Raw genomic sequence first — 25,439 nt, forward strand, 5'->3', positions numbered from 1 at the left:
GCGGGGTTTCGGGTGAACCCCGGCAAATCATTCATACTTAATCTCACGCTTCTGCCCTCTGAGGTAGAGCGCATCCGACCGCTCACTCCCCTGGCCTGGGCGGGCTCCTCCATTCAATATCTTGGGGTCCAGCTGACCTCTTCCGTCGCCACCCTGTATGCAGCTAACTTCCCTCCCCTGCTGTCTCAGATACAGGCTGAGCTGAATCGCTGGAAGCCTATGTTTATTTCTTGGCTTGGGCGCCTACATGCCGTCAAGATGACGCTGCTCCCCAAGCTTCTGTATCTGTTCCAAGCCCTCCCCATTCCCTTGGACGGGGGTTTCTTTCGGCTTCTGAAGACTATGGTCCTGCGTTACATCTGGCAAGGGGGCCGTGCCAGACTTTCCTTTCTCACGCTTCGCCGACCTCAGAGGAAGGGTGGGGCTGGCCTGCCGGACATGCTTCTTTACTACAAGGCGGCACAACTCCGAGTGTTGGCTGAATGGACCCAAAAGGAGTCGGAGAAGCATTGGTTGCACATGGACAGGAGTGTGGCGGGCGCTCTATTTGGGACCTGGTTTGGAAGGCGAAGGGGGATCGGCCTCGCAACGCATACATTAGCACCCCTACGAGCACCACTCTGAAGGTCTGGGACTCGGTCTCTAATGACGAGCGGTGGACTTCCTTTCCTTCCCCCTTCACACCTATTCACTTTAATCCAGCATTCCCGCCGGCGCTTGTTGAGGGGCCCTTTGATGGGTGGAAGGCGGGAGGCTGCCATGCACTTACACACTTGTTTCACGGCTATGAGCCGCTCACCTTCCACAATTGCATGCGTGACTATGGTGTACCACCTACTGAACGCTATCGGCATGCCCAGCTGTTGCATTGGGCACTGTCTCCTGAGGTGCGGGACGCTGCGACAAGGCCTCCCACAGCTTTCGAGTCCTACACTACTCGCACATCCTCCATGAAAGGGGTGATTTCCTTTCTCTACGATTTACTGTTAACCACTGCTATTTCACCTCGCCCAAGATACATGGGTTTGTGGGAGGAGCACCTGGGGAGAGACATCTCCGACGAAGAGTGGTCGCATCTTTGGCGCGATCTACACACATTCAATCATTCGATCGATCTTAGAGAAGCGCATATGAAAACCATGCTAGATTGGTATCTGTATCCAACCCGATTGAAAAGGATTTTTCCCTCAGCTTCTGACAGATGTTGGCGGGGCTGTGGACTCCTGGGGGACTTCCGCCATATCTGGTGGGATTGCCCCATCATACGCCCCTATTGGGAGGAGATTCTGTCTCATGTTAGGGAGATCCTGGGCTACCCGGTTCCGGATTCCATTGGCTTTGTGCTCCTTGGCCTTCGGGACCCGCTTCTGGAGCACCAAACCAGGGCCGACAAGCACATCCTTTGGCTCTGCATGGGAGCGGCCAAACTGACTCTGGCTGCTTCATGGAAAAAGAGGGAGGCCCCAGCTCTTTCGCTTTGGTTTGCTAGGTTATGGAGGTTGCTGAGTGTGGAGCGTATGGCGGATATTTTCAGGAATAACTTTAAGAATTTTGCTTTCAGATGGGGCCCACTGGTCCACTTTCTTTCTCGGGGGTTGCCGTCAGCGGTTTGCCCGCCCACTATACGTGCCTTACATTTGTTTCAGATGTGATCCGTGTATGTGTGAATGGTTGTTGTCTGGCTGCCACCATCGGGGGGGGAGGGGTGCACTGGGGAGGTTGGATTTTTGGGTTTGTTTTTCTTTCCTGAAAGGGGATGTGGATGATTTGCTTTTTATGATCTTGCATATCGCGTTGGGTTCTTATGGCCGCACTGCGGGGAGGCGTACACGGACTTGGTCGACTGAGCCTCTGAATTGCATTGACTTGCCCGATGCCATGCGGGCTTTCCCCTCCGGACTTCTCAGGGGGCTTGACACTCTCCCGGGCTGATTTTTGGAACTTTTTCTTTTTGCACTACTACGTCCTGCCCTGAGTGTTGACATTGCTCAGCCCTTCATAACGTTTACTGCTGCTTGGCCTTTTTGCATTGACCCCTGCGTGGGTACTTCTTTGATTTGCAATTCATGTGTCCTCATCCCCCTTTCTCTTCTATTGTTTCTGTCTTTCTGTTCTCTCAATAAAAATATCTTTTACAAAAAAAATCTCTAAAAAGAAAAATGGTCCTTGTTAGAACCACCATCTTGTCAAAGAGTTAATTCTATGTTTTTAATGTGTCAGTGACTGTATCGGTGTAAGAGTGGGTGTGTCAGTGTATGCATGAGTCTATGCCTGGGTGTGTTATTGGATGCATTAGTGTTTTACTGGGTGTGTCACTGCCTGTTTTCCTGTATGCCTGGCCGTGTCAAGTGTCAGCATTAATGTATGCCCAGGTGTCTATGTAAGTAGATATTTGCAGCATGTATAAATAGGTCTGTCATTAACTGTACATGTTTTTGAGTGAGCGTGTGACAGGACATGAGTGTGTCAGTACCTGTGTGAATGACTTAATAGGTGTATGAGTACATGTATAAGTACCTGCATAGGTGTGCTTGTGACCCTTAAGTTAAATTAATAATAAATATATTTATAACTTCACAAGTACATTTTATTAACATGTTAGAATACAATTTAAACCAAACAATTAACAAACAAACATAACATATTTAACTATTTACAAATACAGAAACACACTGAAACTTGAACTCTTGATTAACTACTGTAGGACCTCACCCATATACTTACACTGCTGTGGTCTATTTACTTTACCTCTCCAAATTTAAAATGGAGAAGGAGAAAGTCAGGTTAGAAGTAAATAAATTGAAAATAATTCCCATTTTTGTTTTATGCACATTATCCACGCAATTTGATAAGGAGACGGAAACAAATTCAAGAAATATGAATAAGAATCTTTGGAAGAGAGTAATACAGAATTTTGTCCAAAACAAATGAGGGATACTAAGACAAAAGAGTGGAGTGTAGTTGATAAGTGTTTCCTCTGAATTACAAATTATTTATTTTGATACTAAACAGAATGAAAACACTGGATAAAACAGTCAGTGTTGTCAATGAAGAAAAAATGCTTATGAATAAAAGTAACTTTTGCAAAATGTTCAAAGTAGAATGGAAGAGTGCGTCTACTACTGAGGCTTTCTTTCATGAAGAAAGCTACTTGCAAGGGAATTAATTAGTGTAAGTAATTGAAACAACTGGTCGATGTTATGACGTAAAAGACAGTAGTCTCATTGCAAAAGAAGAGATGGTTCCTAGAAATTTAGAAGAAGAGATAGATGAAAAAGTACAAGGAAGGCGTAGACAAGCTCCTGTGTATAAATGGGAGTGCAGTAGTATTTGTAGTATTTGCCAGGAATAAATTGATACAGTAGGACACCACCCATGTACTTACAGTGCTGCTGTCTGTTTACTTTACCTCTGTACATATTGGGACAAATGAGTACTGGCATCATTGTCATGTGGAGATTAAGTGCATGTTGTGAAATTTAGGAACACCAACTTGGTTTCTAACCCTGAGCTATGCAGAATATCCATGGGATCACTTATATTACTTTCTGAGAGAAGCAAACTCTAACAGCTTCAGAAAGGGCTTAAAGGTAGAGTTGTGTATTTTCCTGTTGATGTCAAACACAATAGAGAGAGATTTGTAAGAACCACTAGTGAATGATGTGCCCACAAAAAAACAAAAATATGTGGCAGGAACTAGTGGATGTAAATAAGGTGACAAAACCTACAAAATATATTAAAGAAAATAATGTGTACTTTAAAGATGTAGATGTTGTTTAACATGGAAGTCGCACGGAGGAAGAAATGTTGCCTTCAAGTGGACAGTTTGAAAAACTGCATTGAAGTAGATCTGAAAAAATATATAGGCATAACCGTATCCATCCACTACTATCAAAATACGTTATCGGGGATGCCATTGAACTGTATCAGATGAAACACGCTCAAAGAACTCCAGTGAGTGTCTGGAGAAAAGTTTAGAGTCTCAATAGTTTCCTCAACTAATTTGAACTGGGCTATGGGGACGGTATGATGACAGCCCTGTGCAAATACCTGCAGCAGAGAACAACTTAACAAGATTAGATTCTGAGGAGCCAGGATTTCATATTCCTGATGTTTGAAACAAGTTGCATCTTCCAGTTCTCTTTGAAAAAATGAAAAAGTAAAAAACTGTTATAAACACCTTCTTAAAAAACATAAGCACTATTACCATACATTTCCAAAAGTACCCTACCAAATCCTACCAGCAGTAGTGATACAGTTTCAGACTTACCCTGAATTTCAACCTGCACTTCTCTTGGGTTAATTCATACTTACTGGCAAGCGCCTCCTTTGTAGAGGGATATCTCAACTAACCCTGGGCGTAGTATGCGTAGTGGGGCTACGCGAAGCTACGCAAAGTGGGCAAGAAACTACGCCCACCTTCGCACTTCACGTAGCCCCACTACGCGCCGCCTGCCCCCTCCCCATCATACCTAATTCTTGTAAATGCTGAAATAAAAGTAAATAAAAGGCACTTACCTTGTCCGCTGCGTCCCGGGGCTCCCTCTGCTCGTTCGCGCCGCCGTCGTCGCCATCTTGGATAGCAATGCGCATGCGCGGCCGCCCACGCATGCGCATTTCTCGCAAGAAATGCGCATGCGCAGCAGCCCACGCATGCGCATTTCTCGCAAGAAATGCGCATGCGCGGGCGGCCGCACATTGGTATCCAAGACGACGGCGGCGGCGCATACGAGCAGAGGGAGCCCCGGGACGCAGCAGACAAGGTAAGTGCCTTTTATTTACTTTTATTTCAGCATTTACAAAAATTAGGTATGTAGGGGAGGGCGGGAGGGAGGCGGTGGAGGGCAACTTCGCTACGCCCACGTAGTGTTGCCTGCTACGCCTACTTTGTAAAGGGCGAAGTAGGCAACACTACGCCCACTCCGTGGGCGTAGCGAAGTCCTTCGCCCAGGGTTAATCTCAACCTCTTCACTGCTCTACAGCCAGTACATTGTCCATCCCATCACCACGGATGTGACTCCAAAAGCACCCCTGCAATCCTCCTCAGACATCCTCGGTACTTCTAAAGTTACTTCTTAAGCCAGAAATAACCTGTCTGTATCAACCCCCTCCTTAAAGTCAGACTCAAAGTCTCTGAATGAATGAACTCTGCACTAAACACAATTGTGGTACTACCACCATTTTTGCTAGACTCTAACAGCTATTTGGACTTCAAGGGCACCTCATTGACACTCCAACCAGCAAGACCCTTTTCTCCTTCAAGGCTCTCTTAGCCTCACCTTTTTTCTGCTCTGCACCCAGGTGGGCCAGCTGCAACCTCAGGTCCCACTCAGCCTGTCTATTCTTTAGGTACTCAGGGAACTGGGTTCGGGAGAAGACAATTCTTCCTGCACCATATCTAATAGAGAAGTCCCTCTGGAGGATCCCTTCTCTCCTCTGGAGACTTTACCCACTTATCTCTCCCTACTTTTGAAACCCAATACCCTTTGGGGCCGTGATTCTGAGGTCAACTACAATCAGGGTTCACCCTTTTCAAGAGTGCTGAAGTAGTCCTCTACAAACTCTTCTAGTGGTGCAGATTGCATTCTGCAGATATCACCCCAGGCTCAAAGGGAGAACTAGTACTCAAACTTAGACGTACACAAGTAAATGGGTTTGTGAATGGTCTTATGGGGGTGTGAGTGAGTGTGACAGTTACTGCCACTTTTGTGCGAGTTTAGCTGGGTCTGTAAATGCCTCAGTGAATGTGTGAGCATGTGCAAATTACATACTATTAAATTACATACTATAAGCAAACTCCCACCTCTAATTTCGAATGCATTTGTTCATACTAGCATCATAAAAACATTGTTCTAAAATGTATAACATTTACCCACCCCACATTTTTAATATAAAGTTGCTGATGTCATGGAAACTTCAAAAGAATAAGGAACGTAATTATTCCTAATTTTTCATATTGCAGTCACTGAAAGATTTGGTTTTATAGAGGACAAAGCTTGCCAGTAATACATAACCTGCATCTTTTTTTGCTATTTCACAGGTGTGTTGCACATTAGCTCACTATTACTCAGGATGAATAAGGTGAGGTGTTGCCAAGCATCCCAAGCTCATAAACCAGAATCATGGGCCTTTTTTTACAGTTTATTGAGCCAAACCCAGATATGCAGACATATAAAAGAATCAAGTTCTAGCTCAGACTTTCAGAGGCATTTCTGAGGGCTGCTATAGTCTTTGCTTCTGCTTATTTTCTCGTTCTTTTTCATTTGACCTCTTAGAAGAAGCAATGTCTCACCAAACAATCTACTCTGGCTCCAAACATGGATTCAGTTCTTCTTCAGCTATTCTGCCAAAGAGCGGGAGCAGGTACAGTGTGAGCTCTGTGACGTCCACTAGACAAGGTGGTAATTCTGGTCTAGGCCGGACTCCTGGCTTCGGCAGCAGAAGTCTCTACAGTGTAGGCTCTGGTCCCAACAGGATTTCAGTTGGCGGCACCCGGACTTTGAGAAGTGGATATGGTGTTAGTGGGCATGGTAGTGGATTCGGACTTGGTGGAGGACAAGGCAACATATACAGTCTTGGAGCTGCAGCTGGAGGTGGTGGTGGTTTTGGGTTTCAAAGTGGATTTCCAACATGCCCCCCTGGGGGAATTACAAATGTCACTGTCAACCAGAGCTTACTGACTCCCCTAGACCTGGAGTTTGATCCAGCCATCCAGCGGGTGAGAAAAGATGAAAAGGATCAGATAAAAACCCTCAACAACAAGTTTGCCTCTTTCATTGATAAGGTGAGGTTTAAAAATCAGATTATTTTGCAAGTTAAAATACGTTTGCTTTTTAAAAACTGTCTGTAGAATTTTGTACTAAAAAGACCACTTGCAAATATCACACTCTGCTGTAAGGCAAGTCAATTTCATCTGAGACATACTACTCTAGAGGCTCTCATTATGAACACATTTTTGTGATACTGTGGACAAGAGTAATGCTTATTGCAGAATGCTCTCCCTGTCTCTTTTTAAGCTATGGTGTTCACCATCAAGACAAGGGTTGCCAATGTTTATTTCATTTTTTGAGCATTTTTGAGGAATTAAAGAGTAAAAAGTATTAATTGATAAGATAAAATGCTTTTCTCTCATTCGGTTTAAGGTGAGATTCCTAGAGCAACAGAACAAGATGCTGGAGACCAAATGGAACCTCCTTCAGGACCAGAAAACTGTCAAAAGCAATATGGAGCCTCTATTCGAGACCTACATCTCAAACTTAAGGAGGCAACTGGAAAGTTGCGGTGGTGACAGAATCCGTCTGGAATCAGAAAGGAAAAATATGGAAGATCTTGTAGAAGAATTCAAGAGAAGGTTAGTGTTTGTGTAGTTTTACTTTCTTTGTCTAATTATTTATCTGAAACAAGCACAGGGATACAAGCTTCATTTAATCTACACAACATGCAACGTGGGATGTTCCACTCTTTTGGTCAAATGAATGAGTGATGTAACACATTATTGATACAATTTATAGGGTTCCCATACATATCTTACTAGTCATTTCCAGCCGCAGTGCTTATAATGTCACTATAAAAAAAGCCTGCCAAGTGCAAAATGTAAAAATATTGATACCGAATGAATTGATAGTTGCTAAATAGAAATTCTGTCTCTAAAAGATTTCACAGTGGCGCTATTTCATATATAGACAAACGTAAGAATGTTAAAATATTCCAAGATATGTAAATTGCACATACTAATATGTTTTAATCACACAGATATGAAGATGAAATCAATAAGCGTACAGCTGCTGAGAACGATTTTGTTGTCCTGAAAAAGGTGAGTTCAGAACAAGTTGATAGCAATGTTATTGCAATCTTATTTCAGAAATGTGGCTTGCGACTCAAGTAAAGCACATTTAAAATATCGCAGGGTCATATTATCAAGGGATTTATCTCCGCTTTTTTGGCTTTAAAAGCCAAGAATACGGAGATAAAATTATCTCCCTATCAGCAACAGGGTGCTAACACGCAAATTCGCATGTTAGCACCCTTTTTCTCTACGCTTCCCCTTGCATCTCTAATGAGATGCAAAGGGGGCGTTCCAGAGAAAAATAATAGGAGAAATGTTGTTAAGCGACATTTCTCCTATTATCAAGGATTTCGCTAACCCTGTTAGTGATAAAAAAAAGCAGCGCTAACCGCGGTTAGCACTGCTTTTTTTACACCTGGTATTTTCCTGACATAGCCATGATATCCTATTGAAGGTGGATATCATGGCTAAGTTTGTGAGCCCCTATCATCAAGCTAACGCCAAACTTCGAGAGATTATCGTTGGTTTTCCAGCGATAATCTCTCAATTGGCAGTTAGGGCGAGGATTTTTATCACTTCTGAGATAAACCTTGCTAATAACAAGTTATCTCTGTGATAATTTCCGGCGATGCTTAGCGTTAAAAAATTTGTTGCTAAGCATCGTTAGCGATAAATATCGCTAAACGTTGGTAATATGCCCCGTAGTCTTTTTTGTGCAAAACTAAGAACATCGCCATTCATAATATAGCAGCTACAACTGCAGAGTCCACGGAAAATTATTTAACGCCAATATTCATACTTAAAAAAGATTCTATGTGTTAACAAACTAAATAGAAGTTTCTAAAAGGACCACGTGGACAAACTTTTATGGAATGCGAGACAGAATATGTATGATGTGCTCAAGGTTCTCTCAAAAGTAGACCAGTAGAATAATTTCTAAAAATCCATGGATCTGCCGTTGAAGGAAACACTAACTAAAGTTTTCTCTGATTTTTGTTCAGGATGTTGATGCTGCATTTTTGAATAAGGCAGATCTCCAAGCCAAGGTCGACTGTCTGGGGGATGAGATTAACTTCCTTCACACGTTATTTGATGCGGTAACGATAACTCATTTTAAAGCAAATTCTTTCTGTATATTGTTGCACAGAGTGGGATTAAAGCTTCTGAACTCAAATATGGGTTCACAGTTATAGTAACATTTAGATGGCCGCAAGTTAGCATTTTTGAGCTTGGTTTAAACCTGCCTTCACCTTAAATCAAGATGTTGCAATTATATTTTCCTCTTTTGCATCTATTTATTCTGCTCCAAAATATGCTTTTTGTGTGCAAATGAAAAGCAGTCAACCTTAAATGGAATGTCAAGAAAAGGCAATTGAATAATATTTATGGCCTCCATCGAACAACAGAATAACATGGCTTCTGCAACTTGCAGGAAATAGCTCAACTGCAGTCACAAATCTCTGATACCTCAGTCATCGTATCCATGGACAACAACCGAGCTCTGGACTTCGATGGAATCATCTCTGAAGTAAAGGCTCAATATGAGGACATTGCTAATAAGAGTCGGACTGAAGCAGAATCTTGGTATCAAACTAAGGTGGGTACTATTTAAGTACTCGGGGACAAATACACGTCCACGTTTAAATAATACAATTGTGGTGCATGTTGATTTAATCTACTTTCGTATATCTCACTCTGAACACGGTATCCAAGGAAGTTGAACTGTAGTAATCCCAAAAGAAATCAATGCAGGTCTTTTGTTCCAAAATAAATGCTGCAATCTCAAACTTTAAAGAAAGACCTGCAGTCCTTTAATTGCTGATAATAATCCAAATATATGGCAGCAACTCTTGTGCAAAGCCCTTTAGTGATCACAAGCCATAAGTATGCGGACTCACAAGCTCTGCAACCACAAAAGTGCTTTTTAGAATTGACTATAGCTCTTTTTTACAAGTTGGAAAAGTCTCTATCACTCATAAGACGTTTGCAACTATTTCCGAATAGCATCAAAGGAGGGGGCATGAAAGAAGCAACCCCTTCTATCTATAATTCTGTGTATGGTAGATCAATTTCCGACCACCCAGCTGGGATGACAGTTTATTCACAAAGTGGAAATTGTCTTTGAGCAGCAGCTTCCCCTTTGGGATTCATATCAGGCAGCATGGGTGGTAGTAGGCAGTGGTCCAGGGGACCACTGCCTGTTTCATCTGATGTATTCCCAAACAGAAAGCATTTAATTTTTAGGCAGCACCTATCCCTTTAAAAAGACACAGATGATTTTGTTAAAAATAATAAACGTTGTCCATTTGGGAAAGAAAATGCAAGGAAGGTGATCTGCTGTTCCTTGCAGAAAACATATTGCAAACTACCTAATAAATATTCAGTAGGCAGTTGTTTTGTAGTCGTGCAAAATGGACAACTTACGATGTGACCTATTAGCACACATGTCCCATTGCAATAACATCCCAGGATAGTACATTAGAACCCTTGTTGTTTTTCTTTTTTGGTGTAGTTGTACTTATTGTTTTGCCTTTTGTTGATGTTTTGTATTTCTTAGTATGAGGAGCTGCGAACGACGGCTGGACGACATGGAGATGATCTGCGTATCACAAGGAACGAGATCACAGAGTACAACCGAATGATTCAAAGATGCAAGGGAGAAATTGAAAGTGCAAAAGCTCAGGTAGGATGGCACAGTGCAGGCTAATGTTAAATAATTTGCATATTCAAAAAGTAACTATGATTGCGCATTAAAGCACACAATGCAGGCGATATCATCATGTTTAGGCTTGAAGGCTGCAACATAAAATAGGGGCTATCTAGCACAAACTATTCTAATGACACAACATCACCATCAAAGCAATGTCCACAGCTGCAATAACTATGAACTTTAGGGAGAGGTGCTGCTGGTTTATCAACAGACAGGTTTTTTTAATATGCCAGCACCACAAAAGCAGTACCCATACTATAAGATATGTAATTTGTAACGGGGCAAGGGTAGACGAAGAAGGGTCTGTAGTGTTAAGCTGGCAAATTAATTCGCAGGTTAGTGTACCTGCAGTAAACATCTGTGGCTAACCTATAGGCAACTGCTAACAATCCAGGGAAGGTCGAACGGCTCATCAGGCAGAGGGTTACCACAGAACCTGTTTAATATTATATCTATTATTCAGGTGAACAAAGACTGTTCAGTGTCTTAAGCTAAAACGCATTATTATTATCATCACCAACAAGAAAAAACAATAACAGTAATTATTATTGTTATTGTACGTGTCAGGAAAGCACACACATACTTGTGCTTAGTTCCTAGAGACATCTGTTCCTTATGCCACTTTTCACTCTATCAATAGTAAGTAAGAGGTGCCTACAGGGATTTTGTTTAAAGACTCTTACTCTTGTGCATTATACACGTAGTTATTTGTTTGTTCAACCCCGATTGGTCTTAGCAAATCAAAGAATATGTCAAATTATTGGAAATATTAGCATTCAATAAATGAGAAAATAATATCAATAATAGAGGAATATATTTTTTCGAAAAGGTACAACATTTTAATATATGTAACATTTCAAAAGGGTACATTCAAAGATAGTTAATATCGCAAAACAACATGAAAGAGGAGGTATAAATCAACCTGCAAATCATGAATGTATACATCTATTCCAAAATAATCAACAAAGTAACAGATCTGAAAATACAGGGAACAGTTACTAAAATACAATGAATATTTGGGAAATAGATGAGGGAGTCAATGTTTCGGTCTGTTGTGGCAATTGTCAGTCAGACCATCTTCAGGACGTATAGTCAATTGCAGAAAAAGAACCCAGGACAACGCAACATAGGTTGATGTCACAAAGATTCTATTGTTTGCTTCGCAGCGGTCCGGTAATCGAATGGGACCCAGACAATTCTTGATACAGTAGCAGATTCGCCAAAAGAAGTTGCTGTTGAAATGTTCACTCTAGCGTTAAAATACTTATTGCTATGTTATTAAAGGGCGTCAATCGATACGCATTGCGCAAATATATGAGTGAGTTAAACAACACTCAGAATGTAAGGTTTGTGAAGATCTTGCTAGTTAACCAAGTCTCTATGCAACACATTCACTGTTGTGAGTCCTGTGGATGTCGAGCAATTTTCACTCATTGGCACCTATTTTAATCCTGACGGTGGAATGCGGTGACTCCCCTCTTAAAAGCCACAGCCTCCCAACTCCCTCCCCAACTTCTGAACGCCAATTAGAAGGCAAGACAAAGGTGTGGATTCTGCAAATTAGATGATTGGATCCTGCTTTCACTCATCCAGAGGCCTAGGAAACAACCTCCATGTTAGAATCAGATGGGGGTACTCGCAGATCAAACTTAATATGCCCCGCTGGCAGAAGTATGGTGATGAGGTGGCACGAACTAAATAAACAAGAGACCTATCTACACCATAGCTGAATAACTTTGCAAACACACACGGGAAAGCGATAATTTAGCTTTGAAAAATAGCAACTGAACAACAATATTTATATATTTTGGAGCTCAAGGTGATTAAAGGGAGATGCGGGGAGAGTGGTTATCAACGGGTGGTGACAAAAGTGGCCAAAAGCCTGCTTTTGCATACTGCGTTTTTTAAATATAAATCCTAAAGATCTTTAAAACAAACAAAGAAAACTGGATTACAAAAATAGACTGAAAAAACAGTTTCCCATTCAGGGATCACAAGGACTGCTCATCGAACCATTTGTTAATTATGTACCAACAGTGCAGGGTTAAATAAGAAGTTTAAATTATAATGGTTTGATTGAGGATACAATGTATTTATTGTGGTGACAGTTGTTCTTTGAACATGCTTTGCTGATTTGCAAGTGTCCTTGAGTTCACGGACATGATAGTCAATCTGCATTTCCACATAACCTGCTAATGAGATACAGAATTTGTAAGAAAATGAACAGGTAGGATATTTTCTGAAACTACATCGATTAAAAAAAAGAATATTAGGTACTTCCTTGGCACATTTAATGACAAAAACCTACAGAACAGATTTCTGATGGGATGGTGTCTGAACGCTTGATGATGGTTGTACTTTACAAACCCAAGCTGCAACTTGCTGCTTCGCTAATCTCTCTGGCACATTAATTGGTCTTGGGCATGCAATGGAATAACGATGCTTCTTATGAAAGAATGGGCCTTTGTACTGCAAGGAGGGAACATCTCTCAAAGAGGGAATCCACTGGAGCGCACAATACTCAGAGGATCTTTATAGGAGCTTGGAAAACAGTCCTTGAGCTTCATCTTTGCTAGGGTCTGGCAATTAATTCATAATTGGTCTTTGGTTGTGACTAACGAATTGCAAAAAGAATGAAATCACATTTGTTTTCTAAACAGCGTGCCAAACTGGAAGCTGCTATAAGTGAAGCTGAAGATCGTGGGGAGCTCGCTCTAAAGGATGCTAAAAACAAACTTGCAGAATTGGAAGAGGCTCTGCAAAAGACCAAGCAGGACATGAACAGGCTGCTGCGCGAGTCCAAGGAGCTGTTGAGTGCCAAGCTAGCCCTGGACGTTGAGATTGCCACCTACAGGAAGCTCCTGGAAGGAGAAGAGGGCAGGTGAGTGCTCAGCAGTTTTATTATACATGGAAAAGACATACGGTGTTCTTCATTAGGATACAAATTATTGTGGTGTGCTTTGTGAGAAATAGGCAATGGAATGATTTTTCACAAGCAGTTTAGTGCAAGGCGTCTTCAAATGAGAATAGATCTCAGTTACAACCGAGAATAAACCAACTTTCAAACAAATGGCAGTAAAATATTGAGAAGCTGAAATTGTATATGCATGGAGTATGCAATAAAGCATTGCATTGGGCTAGAATAATAAGTAGCATCGATATGTTACGTGTTTGAAAGGAACATGTGTTAAAAGCCATACGTTTAAAAGGAGGCAATGTGTAAAGGCCTAACACGATATTCAGACCCTCCCATGGATTTGCTGGATTTGCTGAAGAGAAACTGAAAATGAATGAAATCATTCAAGTAAAGCACCATTTTAACACTGGGTTTTCCCAACATGTTTTTCAGTTAAGTGTCACTGCTGACTACCTAATTAATGTGTATCTTAATGACAAAAGGACAACAGAGTGAATCCGTTTTCCTCTGCAAGAAATGCAAATGTAAATTGACAGTCCCTTCTCTACGACTAAGTTGGCTATAAGTACAAACGGTTTAAAGATTCATCCTTTCCATGCTTTTTTTTCCTTAGGCTGTCTGGAGAGGGAGCCGGTTCGGTGAGCATCTGTAAGTAGTGTTCAGTCCACTTGATTATTTCATGAGAACATCCCATTGTTTTCAAGATGCATTCTGAACTTGCCTATTGTGTTTTTGCAGCTGTGGTGAGCTCTAGCACTGGAGGTGTATTCAGTTCCGGAGGAGGATATGGCGGCACAGGAGGATATAGCAGTTCAAGTGGACTACAACATGGTGGAGGATTTAGTGGGAGTAGTGGTGGTATTGTTGGCGGAAGCAGGTTTAGCTCAACCAGCGGATACTCCTCTGGTGGGGTTGGAAGCCGAGGAGGTTCTGGGGGTGGACACACCTCTGGAAGTAGATACAACTCTGGGGATGGATATGGTGCTGGAAGTGGGGGAAGCTCTGTCTCTAGTGTTAGCACCGTAACAAAAACAACCACATCAGCAGCAAGAAAGATTTAGAGCAAATCATATTCTGGCCTGCTCAAACAATCATTGCCTCCTGACAGGACCAAAAGAGGCTCAATCTTCAGCCCTCAACTCAGTAAATTATACACAATTACTCCGGTTTCATTATTTTAGTACGCTATAATAGATTATCCTACACCCCCACACCTCTGCTTATGTGGAGTAATAGAGGGTACACGCTTTTCCCAGCATTGACAGCATACTTGAAATGTTCCAGTTAGAAAAATTTCAGAGAGCTGCCAGTCGTTACTTTCACATTTCTTTTTGATGATTCAGCCAGTATGCAACTCTTGTGATCTTTGATTTGGTTTCTGAGATCCTTTAACGGTTTACACTATAAAATACAACTGTATTTCTGTCCAGTTACGATGTTTCCTGCCCTCGCATAAGCCACTAACTACTCCATGCTGGTGGTATTTTCCTATTACGGTAAAATATTATCTAAAAATGGCTTTTAATCAAAACAATACTACTGCATGTGACTGCTGAAGTTGAAGAGCCCTTCTAAAGAAAATGTATTTCTATACTGAGAAATGTGAAATATGTTATGTATAATGAAGCATATTGTGATTTAAAGCACATGTATAATCACGGAATGCTTGCAAAAAAGAAGATTGTTTTACAAAATTCTGTAAGAAAAGAAAACCAGACTGTATTAGAAAAGAAAAATCCCAATTGCTTTATACAATGTTTCTTTCTGCCAACAACCTGCCTAACGCTTCCACTTATGAACCCAGGAATATTGTGTTAACAGTTTTCCATCTGATTCTACATTAGCTCACCTACCTTTTCTCCCGTGCTGTCGCTCAACAGCTTTGACTATCACTAACAGCAATTCATAAATAAAAAAATTTGAAAACATTTTAGACTTTGTTTATATGTTTTGTAAATATTTCCTGCTATACAACATTCACTCCGCTGAGAAAAAAATGTATAAAAACAATATGAACACAAACGTTTAACTCACGGAAACAGAAACAGTACTGATATAGAAAATGTTGCAGTCTGAATTGCCAACTGAGGGAGGAAAACATATAGGGGCTTATTTAGAGTTTGGTGCACAGGGTACTCCACCACAAAAAAAGTCAGCCAAATTCCCAGTTCACCTGCTATATTAGAGTGGGATGAGCCATCATATTTTCACCAGCAGAGCCTCTGCCTCAAAACTGATGGGCCCTCCAAAATCGGGACATCGGTCTAAGGGGCATATTCTCAAGCCCCTATCGCCACGGGAACGTCACTTTTTCTGACGTTCCGAGGGCGATAGGGTCAGCGCCTTATTCTCAAGGCAGCGTTAACCCACTTAACGTGGCTTTAAGCCATGTTAAGTGGCTTAACGCTGCCTTGAGAATAAGCCCCTTTTCACACTAAATTTAGCGTGAAAGGGGTGTGCAGTGGGTGTTGTGGTGGGTGTTCCACCGCAACACCCATTGTGATCGCCGCTGCCGCTGCAACACGATAATAGGTAGCAGCGCTGAACTTAAGACCAGAAAAATCCTGGTCTTAGCGCCATCGCAGGGGGAAACGCCAGACTGCACCTCATTCTTGAGAATAGGGTGCAGCCTTGCGTTTCCCAAGTTGCGGTGAGAGGCGTTAAGCCATGGGCGCTAACGCCTCTCACCTCCACTTCATTGAGAATATCCCCCTAAGTATTTTACGACATACTTTTTCCTGTTCCAGGATACGAGGCAAATCCTAGTGGTTCTGAACCGGAAAGCAAAACAATTACCGCCCCTCCTCTGCCTAAGAAATCTCTGAGAGATCATTTCCAACGTGTTAGTAACATTTATTTTTGTTTTTCAAATCAAACCTCCTTTAGGAGTTTGTGTTTAAAAAACAAAAATCTTTGCTGTGCAGCTGCATTAAACGTGAAAGTCACTGTAGTGCCTTGAGAGAAGCTGCCTTAGCACATCTCTATCTGTCTGACAGAGACCTTTAAATATGGTGGTAGGTCTTCAGAAAGGGCAGCAGAGTAAATCTCTGCCCTGGCAGACCGACGCACCCGCTCCAAATTCTGTAAATTGGCCACCTAGATTGCAGAACTTTAGAACCCTGAGTACTGAAGTACAACAGTGGTCTTGTCATACAGGGTCATTGGAGAACTATATAAATATTACACAGTAATAAATAGTACAAGGCGTGTAATATGACAGTGCATAATACCAAGAGATACTGTAAGTGTAACCGTTCTTCCTGGACGTCAATTAGAGGTCGCCAGGGATCGCAACTGCGAACCCTAGGTCACCTGCTATGACTCCTGCCAGCCGCGAGGGACGAGACCCGCCTTCCCATTGGGGCAGGGGGCAGTCATTTCCAGGGTGAAATGCGGTAAGGGCGGCGCGAGGGGAAGGACTCAGTGTAGGCTGGTGGTATTGCATGCTGTCCATGACAGTTACCTCATGGTGACCTCTGTGGGAAGCTGGTACGAACAGCATTGTTAAGACAGGGCAAGGAAGCCTTTTGGTTTTGAGGATTTTCACTTTAATCTTGGAGCGAATGTGGTGGTCCAGCAGTTAGGCTGACGAGACTAAAACCAGGGGACCTTTGACTGGAAACCGTTTGAGTGAACAGATACATTTACCTCCCTGATCCTAAAATTGTTTATTTTTTATTTAAGGAATTAGTCATTAGGTGACGTATATTAGTTATATAATTTCAGAGTGTGAATTTTCGCTTGATGGATGCACTCTTGTATAGACTAACTCCCCCTCCATAATGTGAAGCACGCTTGGTGCTTCAGCAGGGTTTGCACTATACACGTTTCAATGCATACACCAAAAGCGTGGAGTTCATTGTTAAGACAGCAGCCCTTTTCAAATCCGAATGGCGGCCTAGGGGGCCCCCTGTTGATCCCTGTACGCAAAACGTCATGCTCCCATAGCAAAGTATAGTATTTCGGTTGCATCCTAATAGCCAGGCTGAAACTGATGACAGGAAGTCGTTCTTTCCATTTTCAGAGCGATGTCAGACGGACTCCGGTCCATCCTACATCGCAATCGGGCCCCAAGTTGTTTGGGCTTGGAGGCTCGGAGGCATGGACGTTTTCAAGTGGTTGTGAGGGGTTGCAACTGTGACCCCTGGCTAGCTCCCTGCATCCCCTGTCACTGTCTTTGCGACCCCCGGCCTCAGAGGTGGCAAAATCAGGGAAAAGAAGACAGGTATGTCTCCACCCTCCTTGTTTTCAGCTAATTTTTTAATTAAGCTAACAGTGAATAATTGTGTATTATTCACTACATGGATGTCATTTTGGGGTCACAGTTGCGACCCTGGCTTGCCCCTTGCTACCCCTTTGCCTTTGCAACCCTTGGCCTCAGAGGTGGCAAAGTCAGTGCCAAGAACACAATAGTGCCTCGCACTATCAGAGTCAGGCTCTAACCTTGTTTTCTGCTAATTTTTATTACATTATTAAATAATAGTTTTTATTCACTATTAGTGTAATAAAAAGTGGAGAAGCAAGATCTGCACCTTCAGTGGCATTTGAGGTAAGAAAAATAAAATGGCTTTAAATGCATGTTGTGTGCATGAATTTGGGCGAGTTTGTGAGAGAGCGTGTATATGTGTGAGCATGTATGTTTGCATGCAAGGTCGTGGGTGTATGTGCATGTGTCAAAATGAGTGTGTAAGTATAAGTCAGTCAGAGAGACTGCAAATTAGTGATTCAGGGTGAGAGTGAGTGCAAGACACTAGGTGAAAACGAATGAGTGCAACTGAGTGCTAATGAGAGAATGAGTGTGAGTAAGTTAATGTAAGTGAGCCTGTATTGTTATGCTTGCAAATCTATTGTTGGACTTGGCATGCTTCTTGGAGTATAGCAGCACCATGGCAAAATGTTGGCACTGGCATTCTGGAGGCAAAACTTGCATATGGGATACCCCCTGGAAAACGCTAGTGCTCGTACTCTGTAGGTACATTTTGGCATGGGGCACCCATAAAAAATTGCCAGCGCTGGCCTACTAAGGGAAATCCTTGGCATAGGTGGCACCTGTGGCAAATGGCTGGTGATGGCACACTGGAGGTAATTCTTGACTTATGGGAAGACAACTGTGCAATGACATGGAGCCATCCATGACAAAATCTGGCCCACAACACATTAGTCATAACTTTTGATATACGAACATCCACAGTGCAAGAGAAGCAGTATTAGGAGCATTCTGGCACTGGTTTATTGTATGTAATGTTTGGGCAAAAGGATCCACCATAGCAAAATGCTGTTCCTAGCACTAGAGGTAATTTTTGACATAAGGGGGAACCCATAGGATATTTTAAAAACATAATTGGGTGAACTCATGGGGGCTGTCAGGTTTCATTAGCTAGGCACACCTTGAAAGGACGTGAATATTTAGTGAGTTTTTTTTCAGAGACTATGGCTGTTCTCACCTAGAAGATTATAGAATATTAATTGCGCAAATAAGTAACTACAGCAATGTTAATCATTGTAACGTAATCAGAATTAGGGCTGCGTGACATCACTTTTTGGGAAGATTCAGGGTCAAAGGTAAATGATAACAATTCCTGTGACATCACTAAGTTCAAAGGGTATATGATGTCACTTCCGCTACCAAATGGATTTTGGTGAATCAATGTCCAGGCCGTTCTTGCACAAATACCATCAGAAAAAATGCTAATAATTTCTCTTTGAAAGTAATCAGTCAAAACCTCCCATGTATTTCAAATGCAAAAAGAACAATTGATGGGCAGAATGCAGAACAATGTCATACATTCACCCCAGTACAGAGATCTGGGCCTAAATCCATCGTTTTTTTGCTCACCATGCCATTCCAGTTTGGACCCAGCCATATGCAAATCAGTCCTGACCATGCGCCTAATGGGAACAGTGCAGCCCGAACTGCCAGGCTAGGTCGTCCCTGGACTGGAAACAAGCATCCTAGGACCGGGTTCGGGCTTTCAGCCCTCATCGGCCAGGATAGCTTGACTCCAGGGGCATGGAGAGCAAGGGACTCACGTCTGAGCATACCCCTCAGGGTGACAAATGCAAAAAGAACAATTGATGGACAGAATGCAGAACAATGTCATACACTCACCCCAGTACAGAGATCTGGGCCTAAATCCATCGTCATCAACCTGCACATTTGAAAGTCTACAAAACCTCACAGAGATCTCACCAATATCCTAAAGTTGTACAAAGGTGTGGTGTGTTTAACAATGTCTATCACAAAGTCTAAATTCTCGACATGCTTCCACGTAACTTATCACAATGCATCACAGTATATATTGCAAACTATGATGTAAGTAAAATGTTTTTATTCACTCCCCTTACCAAATGCCCCTCATAGCCCAAACCAAAAAATCAGTGTCTCTCAGAAGCAGGTGGCACACATTTGTGTATTCGCATAAATCATTCAACCTCCGCCAACAGCTCATTTGCAACCTTACAAATAGGTTGCACGCTTCTTTCCAGCTGACGTTTTCTAGGCCATTCATTAATCACATGCTGCACAATCTCCTACAGAACATCACCCCACCTGTTTAGAATTGACCCTTTCATCTTGCAAAAGTACTTTATTAATACTCTTAATACCATCTGCAGCTGAAATGGTTGACTACCCTACACATGCCAAACATAGTTTTCATTTGTCGAATAATGGGCTTCAGATGCCTTCAGTGCACACAATACAAAAGCCACTTTATTTCCTCATTTGAACCTTCAGTAAAGCGGTGCAGAAGTTTATTAGTTAAAAGAGGCCATGAATCACACTGCAAGCGACCAGCGGCATAACGGAAAGTCATAGGTGAGGTTGCCTTGACGGTTCAACTTCTCACAGATTTTCATTGACATTATGTTGAGTGGGGGCTCCTCAAGGGTGAGGGCATCCCTGTGTTGCAACCATGGTCACTAAATAATGGCATTTGGTCGTGTCAGGTTGGACTATTGCAAATAGTCCAACTCCCCAAAAAGAAGTAGTGGTGACCCAGAATCCTGGTATCCAACTTGCAAGGGGCAATATGGTCAGGATTTCAATTCTGAATGCAGTATCCACTGGATTTTAATGCTGAACACATACTCAGATTAAAGTGCCTATGCCTGATCGGTAAATGTTTTAACAACTTGGGGCCAGAATGTACAAAGCCTTTTTGAGGTCGCAAAGGGCCTATTTGCAGAACCAGACCATTTGCAAACTCACAAAAGCTTTTTGGTATGTACAAACGCCATAATGCAATTTTGCAGAACACAGTTTGGGTTCGTCAATTAGGATTTTAAATCAACAAAGGCTGCATAGAGGGTTCCCCCTGCAAGGATCATTGTACTCCAATAAATCATCATAAATCTAAAAACTTGATCAGTGGTGCTGATGTGTGGTCTGAAGCCCCCTTGATAGGTAGATAATACATTCTGGTCTACTACCCATTCGTTAACCATACCTAGCACAAGTCTAGCCACTTTTTTCTGTAAAGTATCAATTAGGCTTATCGGCCTGTAGTTGCTAGGACTGGCACGGTTAACCTTTTTATATATGGGAATAATTTCAGCCCCACGCCAAGTGTCTGGAATTGGCGCACCTCTAGCAATAGCATTTATGATAATAAAAATGTATTCTGTCCAGTTCTTCCTAAAAACGTATAAATATCAGCCGGGATTCAATCCAGGCTGGGGGCCCTCCCTGCTGGAACCCCATCCAGGACCCTTTCTATCTCCCCATTATCAAATGTTAAGACATCCTCAGTATTACCTCAGGGTAGGCTGTTACATTACTGTCCGAGAAAGCAAATTGAGCTTGGTAATGCTCCACCCAAAGTTCAGGAGGTACATTATTAACTGGAGTAGAGTCAATCACTCCACTGCCCCATTTGACTAGTTGCAAAAATGATGTAATCCAGTTCTTCCCTGTGCTGGCATTGGTTAGGCTTACCCATCTATCTTCATCAAAAACCTTCTTTGCCTGCATTTGTGCTTTTTTATAGTGTGTCCTTGCTATTTTGATCTCATGGGGAGCTCCTGTCTTGATTGCATTTGAGAGATGCTTGAATGCGACTCCACATGCCTCATCGTACCATTTAGCCAATTTATTTTTAGTATGCCTGTGTGGTCTTCTATTTTTCGTAAAAAATGACTTTAGGTTAGCAAATAAATCCTTGTGAACCTTCATGAGATCTAAGAAACAAATTATTGTGGACATCTATAGAACCAAGCAGTGTTAGAGTTTCTTCAATGGTTAACTTAATCTGCTTTACGGCGCCTTCATCTTCTGAGACCACTGCCCATTTCAGCCAACGGCAAACCTGGGACATAATTACTTCTCCTATAGCGGTTTCTGGAACAGAGTTGGGGTGATCCAATCCCTTCCCAGCTAAAGTTAATAGAAGAGGACCGTGGTCACTCTCCTGTCTGTGGTGGACCAACATGCCCACATATCTAGGCCATAGCTCCAAGCTAAGGACAATGTAGTCAACTCTACTGCATCTATTCCCATTAGAAAAGATATCAATACCATCCATATCTGAGGGAGATCTCCCGTTGGCAGCCCTGAGCCCTCGCCCCAGGGATAAACTTTTTAGCTGCAACGCCGTCTCGGACCATTTATTAATTGTTGACAGCGATAGAGACGGTATCCCCCAATTCTGGTCTTCCTTCATACTAAGGCTGTAGTCATCTAGGCATAAGGGCATAAATGTACAGTTTAGGTCACCTGCAATGACCAGGACATTTGAGCCATCTAGGTCATTTATAAATGTGTCCAGGAGGGCAATAGTCGGCGAGGCTTTCACACCCACAATCCCTCTTGCATACACTTTAAGTAGTATGAAATCTGGCTCTCCCTCAGAGTAGACCTTGATGACAAGGATGTCAGGGCTATCTATTGATAATTCCTTTATTTGGAGCGATGTCTGTTGCTTGACCCATATTACCAATCCCACACTAGGTCTCCCCTAGGTGTTTGCAATTGCCGCTTTGCCAAAAGCCAAGTATCCTGGATGGCAAATCATATCTACCGACCAGGTCTCCTGGAAGGCAATAAAATCATACCCCTCAATAAAATTTGACCAATCAAAAGACAAAGTTTTGCTGAGTAAGCCGGCAATATTCCAAGATAACAGGGAAATTGGGGAGGAGTGAATGCCCTCAGAGTTTGCGGGAAGTGGTAAAAGCTCCATAGGAGCCTGGCTCTTATCCCCCATTTGGTGCAAACCATTTTTAGGGCTTTGGAGAGAGATGGGACAGTTATCAGAATGCTTTGCCAAAGTCTGGGTAGGTGAATGTAGTCAATCACATAGATCTAAGTTGGATAGTGGGGCAAATCTATTAGACAAAGGGACCTCTATTGGTCTTTGTACTAATCCAAAAGGTACCCGTATTTGCCTGTCCATCCCTTGACATTTCAACGCATTGGAGAGACAGGGCCCTGGTTTGTAGAAATACCCTAATGGTAGAATAGACACTCTATCAGGGTGTCTTCCTGGCATCCCTCCCAAATTATCCAAAAGATATCTTGTTATGTGTGCATTATTAAAATTGACGACTACACAATCACCAATCCCTTCTTTCCTGGATGGACCTGTCCACGATATTCGTCTAGCCATGATCATATGCTTTTCAACACCCTCCTCCCAAATCCCAACATCCTTAAGTTGAGTATTAAAGCAATGCAGCGCTTTAAATAATAGTTGGTCAGTGGTTTTGATTTGTGCTGCCCGCAGGGTTGGAACATTCCTCAAAACTACCACTAGTGGAGCGGCTTCTGGAGGAAGGTGGAGGGCCGTGGGGTGTAGTTGCACAACATTATGTTCCGAACCCCTGGTTCCTTGTGGTCCGGTAGATGTAGTGGCTTGACTTGCCAAAAGACAATTTTTACAATTAATATTATTAGTTGGTACTGTTACTGTTGCCCCTCTGCCATTATCCGGAGTGCTCATAATTGATTTGGCAAATTCACCTGATAAATTCCCTAAGTCAACCTCATTCCTATGCGAAAAAGCTAGTTTTTGTTGTGGTGCTGAGGCTACATCTGTAATCACCCTGGGAGCAGTTTGTCTCATTACTTGTGGACACGGAAGCTTGGGTTTGGCTGTGACCGAGGCTGGCACCATATTTCCCAGGATGCTGGATATATTCTCAGCAGTAGGTTTAGGTTGTGCATGAAGGCCCTCTAAGTCAGAAAAACCTGTCATAACTGGGTTTCAGAGTTTATTAGGCGTTCCTCAATCCAACTCAACCTATAGGTGATTGGAGATAATAAGGTTGCTAATAGGTTTTAGAGTCTTCTCCACATTTCCTCATTGGAGTTTGAGCTAAGGCCACCCATGGAAGCAAAATTGAAATCCGAGTAGGAAGTAGCAGTATTGTCTTGTGCGCTGCCCTCGTCTGTTGAAACACGTCCTCCGTTTTAATTAGTCCTTGGCGCCTTCGCAGTAGCAGGCCTCTGTGGACCGACTCCCCTTTTCCATTTTACTGCTGGGTCGGGAGTAGGTTGGTTAATTGTATTTTTATTTTTGGCTAAAGATCTGGCCGACATTTTCGGGGCACACTAGAAGCAGCCTTATACACATCTACTGGTGATTTTACAGTGTCCTCCAATGACCCGGTTAGGGAGGTCACAGAGCCGCTCGGCTCATTAATAATGGTGGGCGTGTTACAATTAACAGCAGAGTGGATTGGAGAACAAGCTGAAGCAATTATGCCCAGGGAAGATCTTTTAGTTTGTTGTGGATCCAAGGATAAGCGACACTCTGTTATCGCTATTGTTAGATTTGGGGTCTCTGGTTGGCACAGGTAAGGACTTGTGACAAGCAGGGACCCTCTCCTCTAGTCAGGATAAGGGGATCACCCTCTAGAAATAGCCCCTGCTCACCCTCTAGGTAGCTTGGCGCGAGCAGACAAGACTTATTTTCAGAGGCGTTATAGGTTAAGCATTTGTGAACACACACACATTAACCATGTGACAACACCACAAATGGACACCAAAATGGGAATATAACAAAGATAGGTTTCTTTTATATGAGGCTTAGCACAAGACCATCATAACGATAAGCTTAACCACAATACTATTTAGGAATCAAGAGTTCTTTAAAAAATGCGTAATTCCTTGTTCTGTGCGCTTCGCACCCTCTGTTCGATTCGCACAGCGTTTGGAACGGTATCTAATAGAACTGAACAGGCAGTGCGGACACTCCGGTCCGAGGCGTACACCACTGGGGTGCGAGTCGTTTCACAGTACCTTAGATCGTTGCGTCCGGCACGGACGATGCGTGTCAAATTGAAGGCGAACCAAAAGCATTGTTGGCCTCTCTTCTGTGCAAGCCCCGGCTCGTTGCAGGCGTCTTGTGCAAGGCGTAGAGCGGGGGCCACGGGGAGCGAGACAGATGGTCCTGGCTTTAAGGCGTTCCCGTTACAATGCGGTGTGCGAGTTGTACTTTCAAGAGCGGGGCGCCTTTCAATCCGGGACAGCGCGGTGCGAGGCGGACGGTACGCTACAGGCGTACGAGCCGTACTCAGCCCTGCGGTGCGCTCGTAACTTCAAATACCAGCGGCAGGGGCACGGCGAGCAGTGCGGCTCAAAGGGCGAGGGTGAAGCGGTGTGCAGTGCGGCCCTTATTCTTACGGTGCGAGCTACGCTCATTGGGGAGCGGAGTCACTTTGTTCGCGCGGCAACTGGCACGGGGCTTCACAGCAGGCGAGCCTTCGAGGTGCACACAGATCGCGGTTACGGGGAAATCTGCAGTTTCCAGCAGCTCTTTTTAAGGCGATGGGAGTCCAATAGTCCTGGGACTCTGTTCAGGGGCAAGCTCACCCACAAGCCCTTGGAGATCTTTGAAGCACAAGTTGAGCAAAAGTCTCTTCCAGTCTTTTTCCCCTCCTTCAGTAGCAAGGCAACCACTGCAGGCCAATCCCCCAGGTCAGGGACAGTACTCCTCCTTACAGCTTTCCCAGTTCCTTCTCGTTGGGCAGAGGTTCTTCTTGTTTCAGCAGGATCTGGTTTCTTGGGCTCAGGGTCCCAATACTTA

At 43.0% G+C, this 25,439-nt stretch overlaps 1 protein-coding gene across 1 annotated transcript; it reads left to right on the top strand.

Annotated features, from left to right (window-relative positions):
• Positions 1-6,192: 6,192 nt before the first annotated feature.
• LOC147748235 (keratin, type II cytoskeletal cochleal-like) lies at positions 6,193-15,339 on the top strand. Its single transcript, XM_086959158.1, has 9 exons — positions 6,193-6,784; positions 7,143-7,351; positions 7,753-7,813; positions 8,788-8,883; positions 9,219-9,383; positions 10,344-10,469; positions 13,157-13,377; positions 14,027-14,061; positions 14,152-15,339. The coding sequence occupies exons 1-9, from the start codon at positions 6,284-6,286 to the stop codon at positions 14,472-14,474; spliced, it is 1,737 nt and encodes a 578-aa protein (XP_086815284.1). The 5' UTR covers positions 6,193-6,283; the 3' UTR covers positions 14,475-15,339.
• The last annotated feature ends 10,100 nt before the right edge of the window (positions 15,340-25,439 follow it).

Source organism: Lissotriton vulgaris, chromosome 1_1, assembly GCF_964263255.1.
Source record: "Lissotriton vulgaris chromosome 1_1, aLisVul1.2, whole genome shotgun sequence".
Classification (NCBI taxonomy): Eukaryota; Metazoa; Chordata; class Amphibia; order Caudata; family Salamandridae; genus Lissotriton; species Lissotriton vulgaris.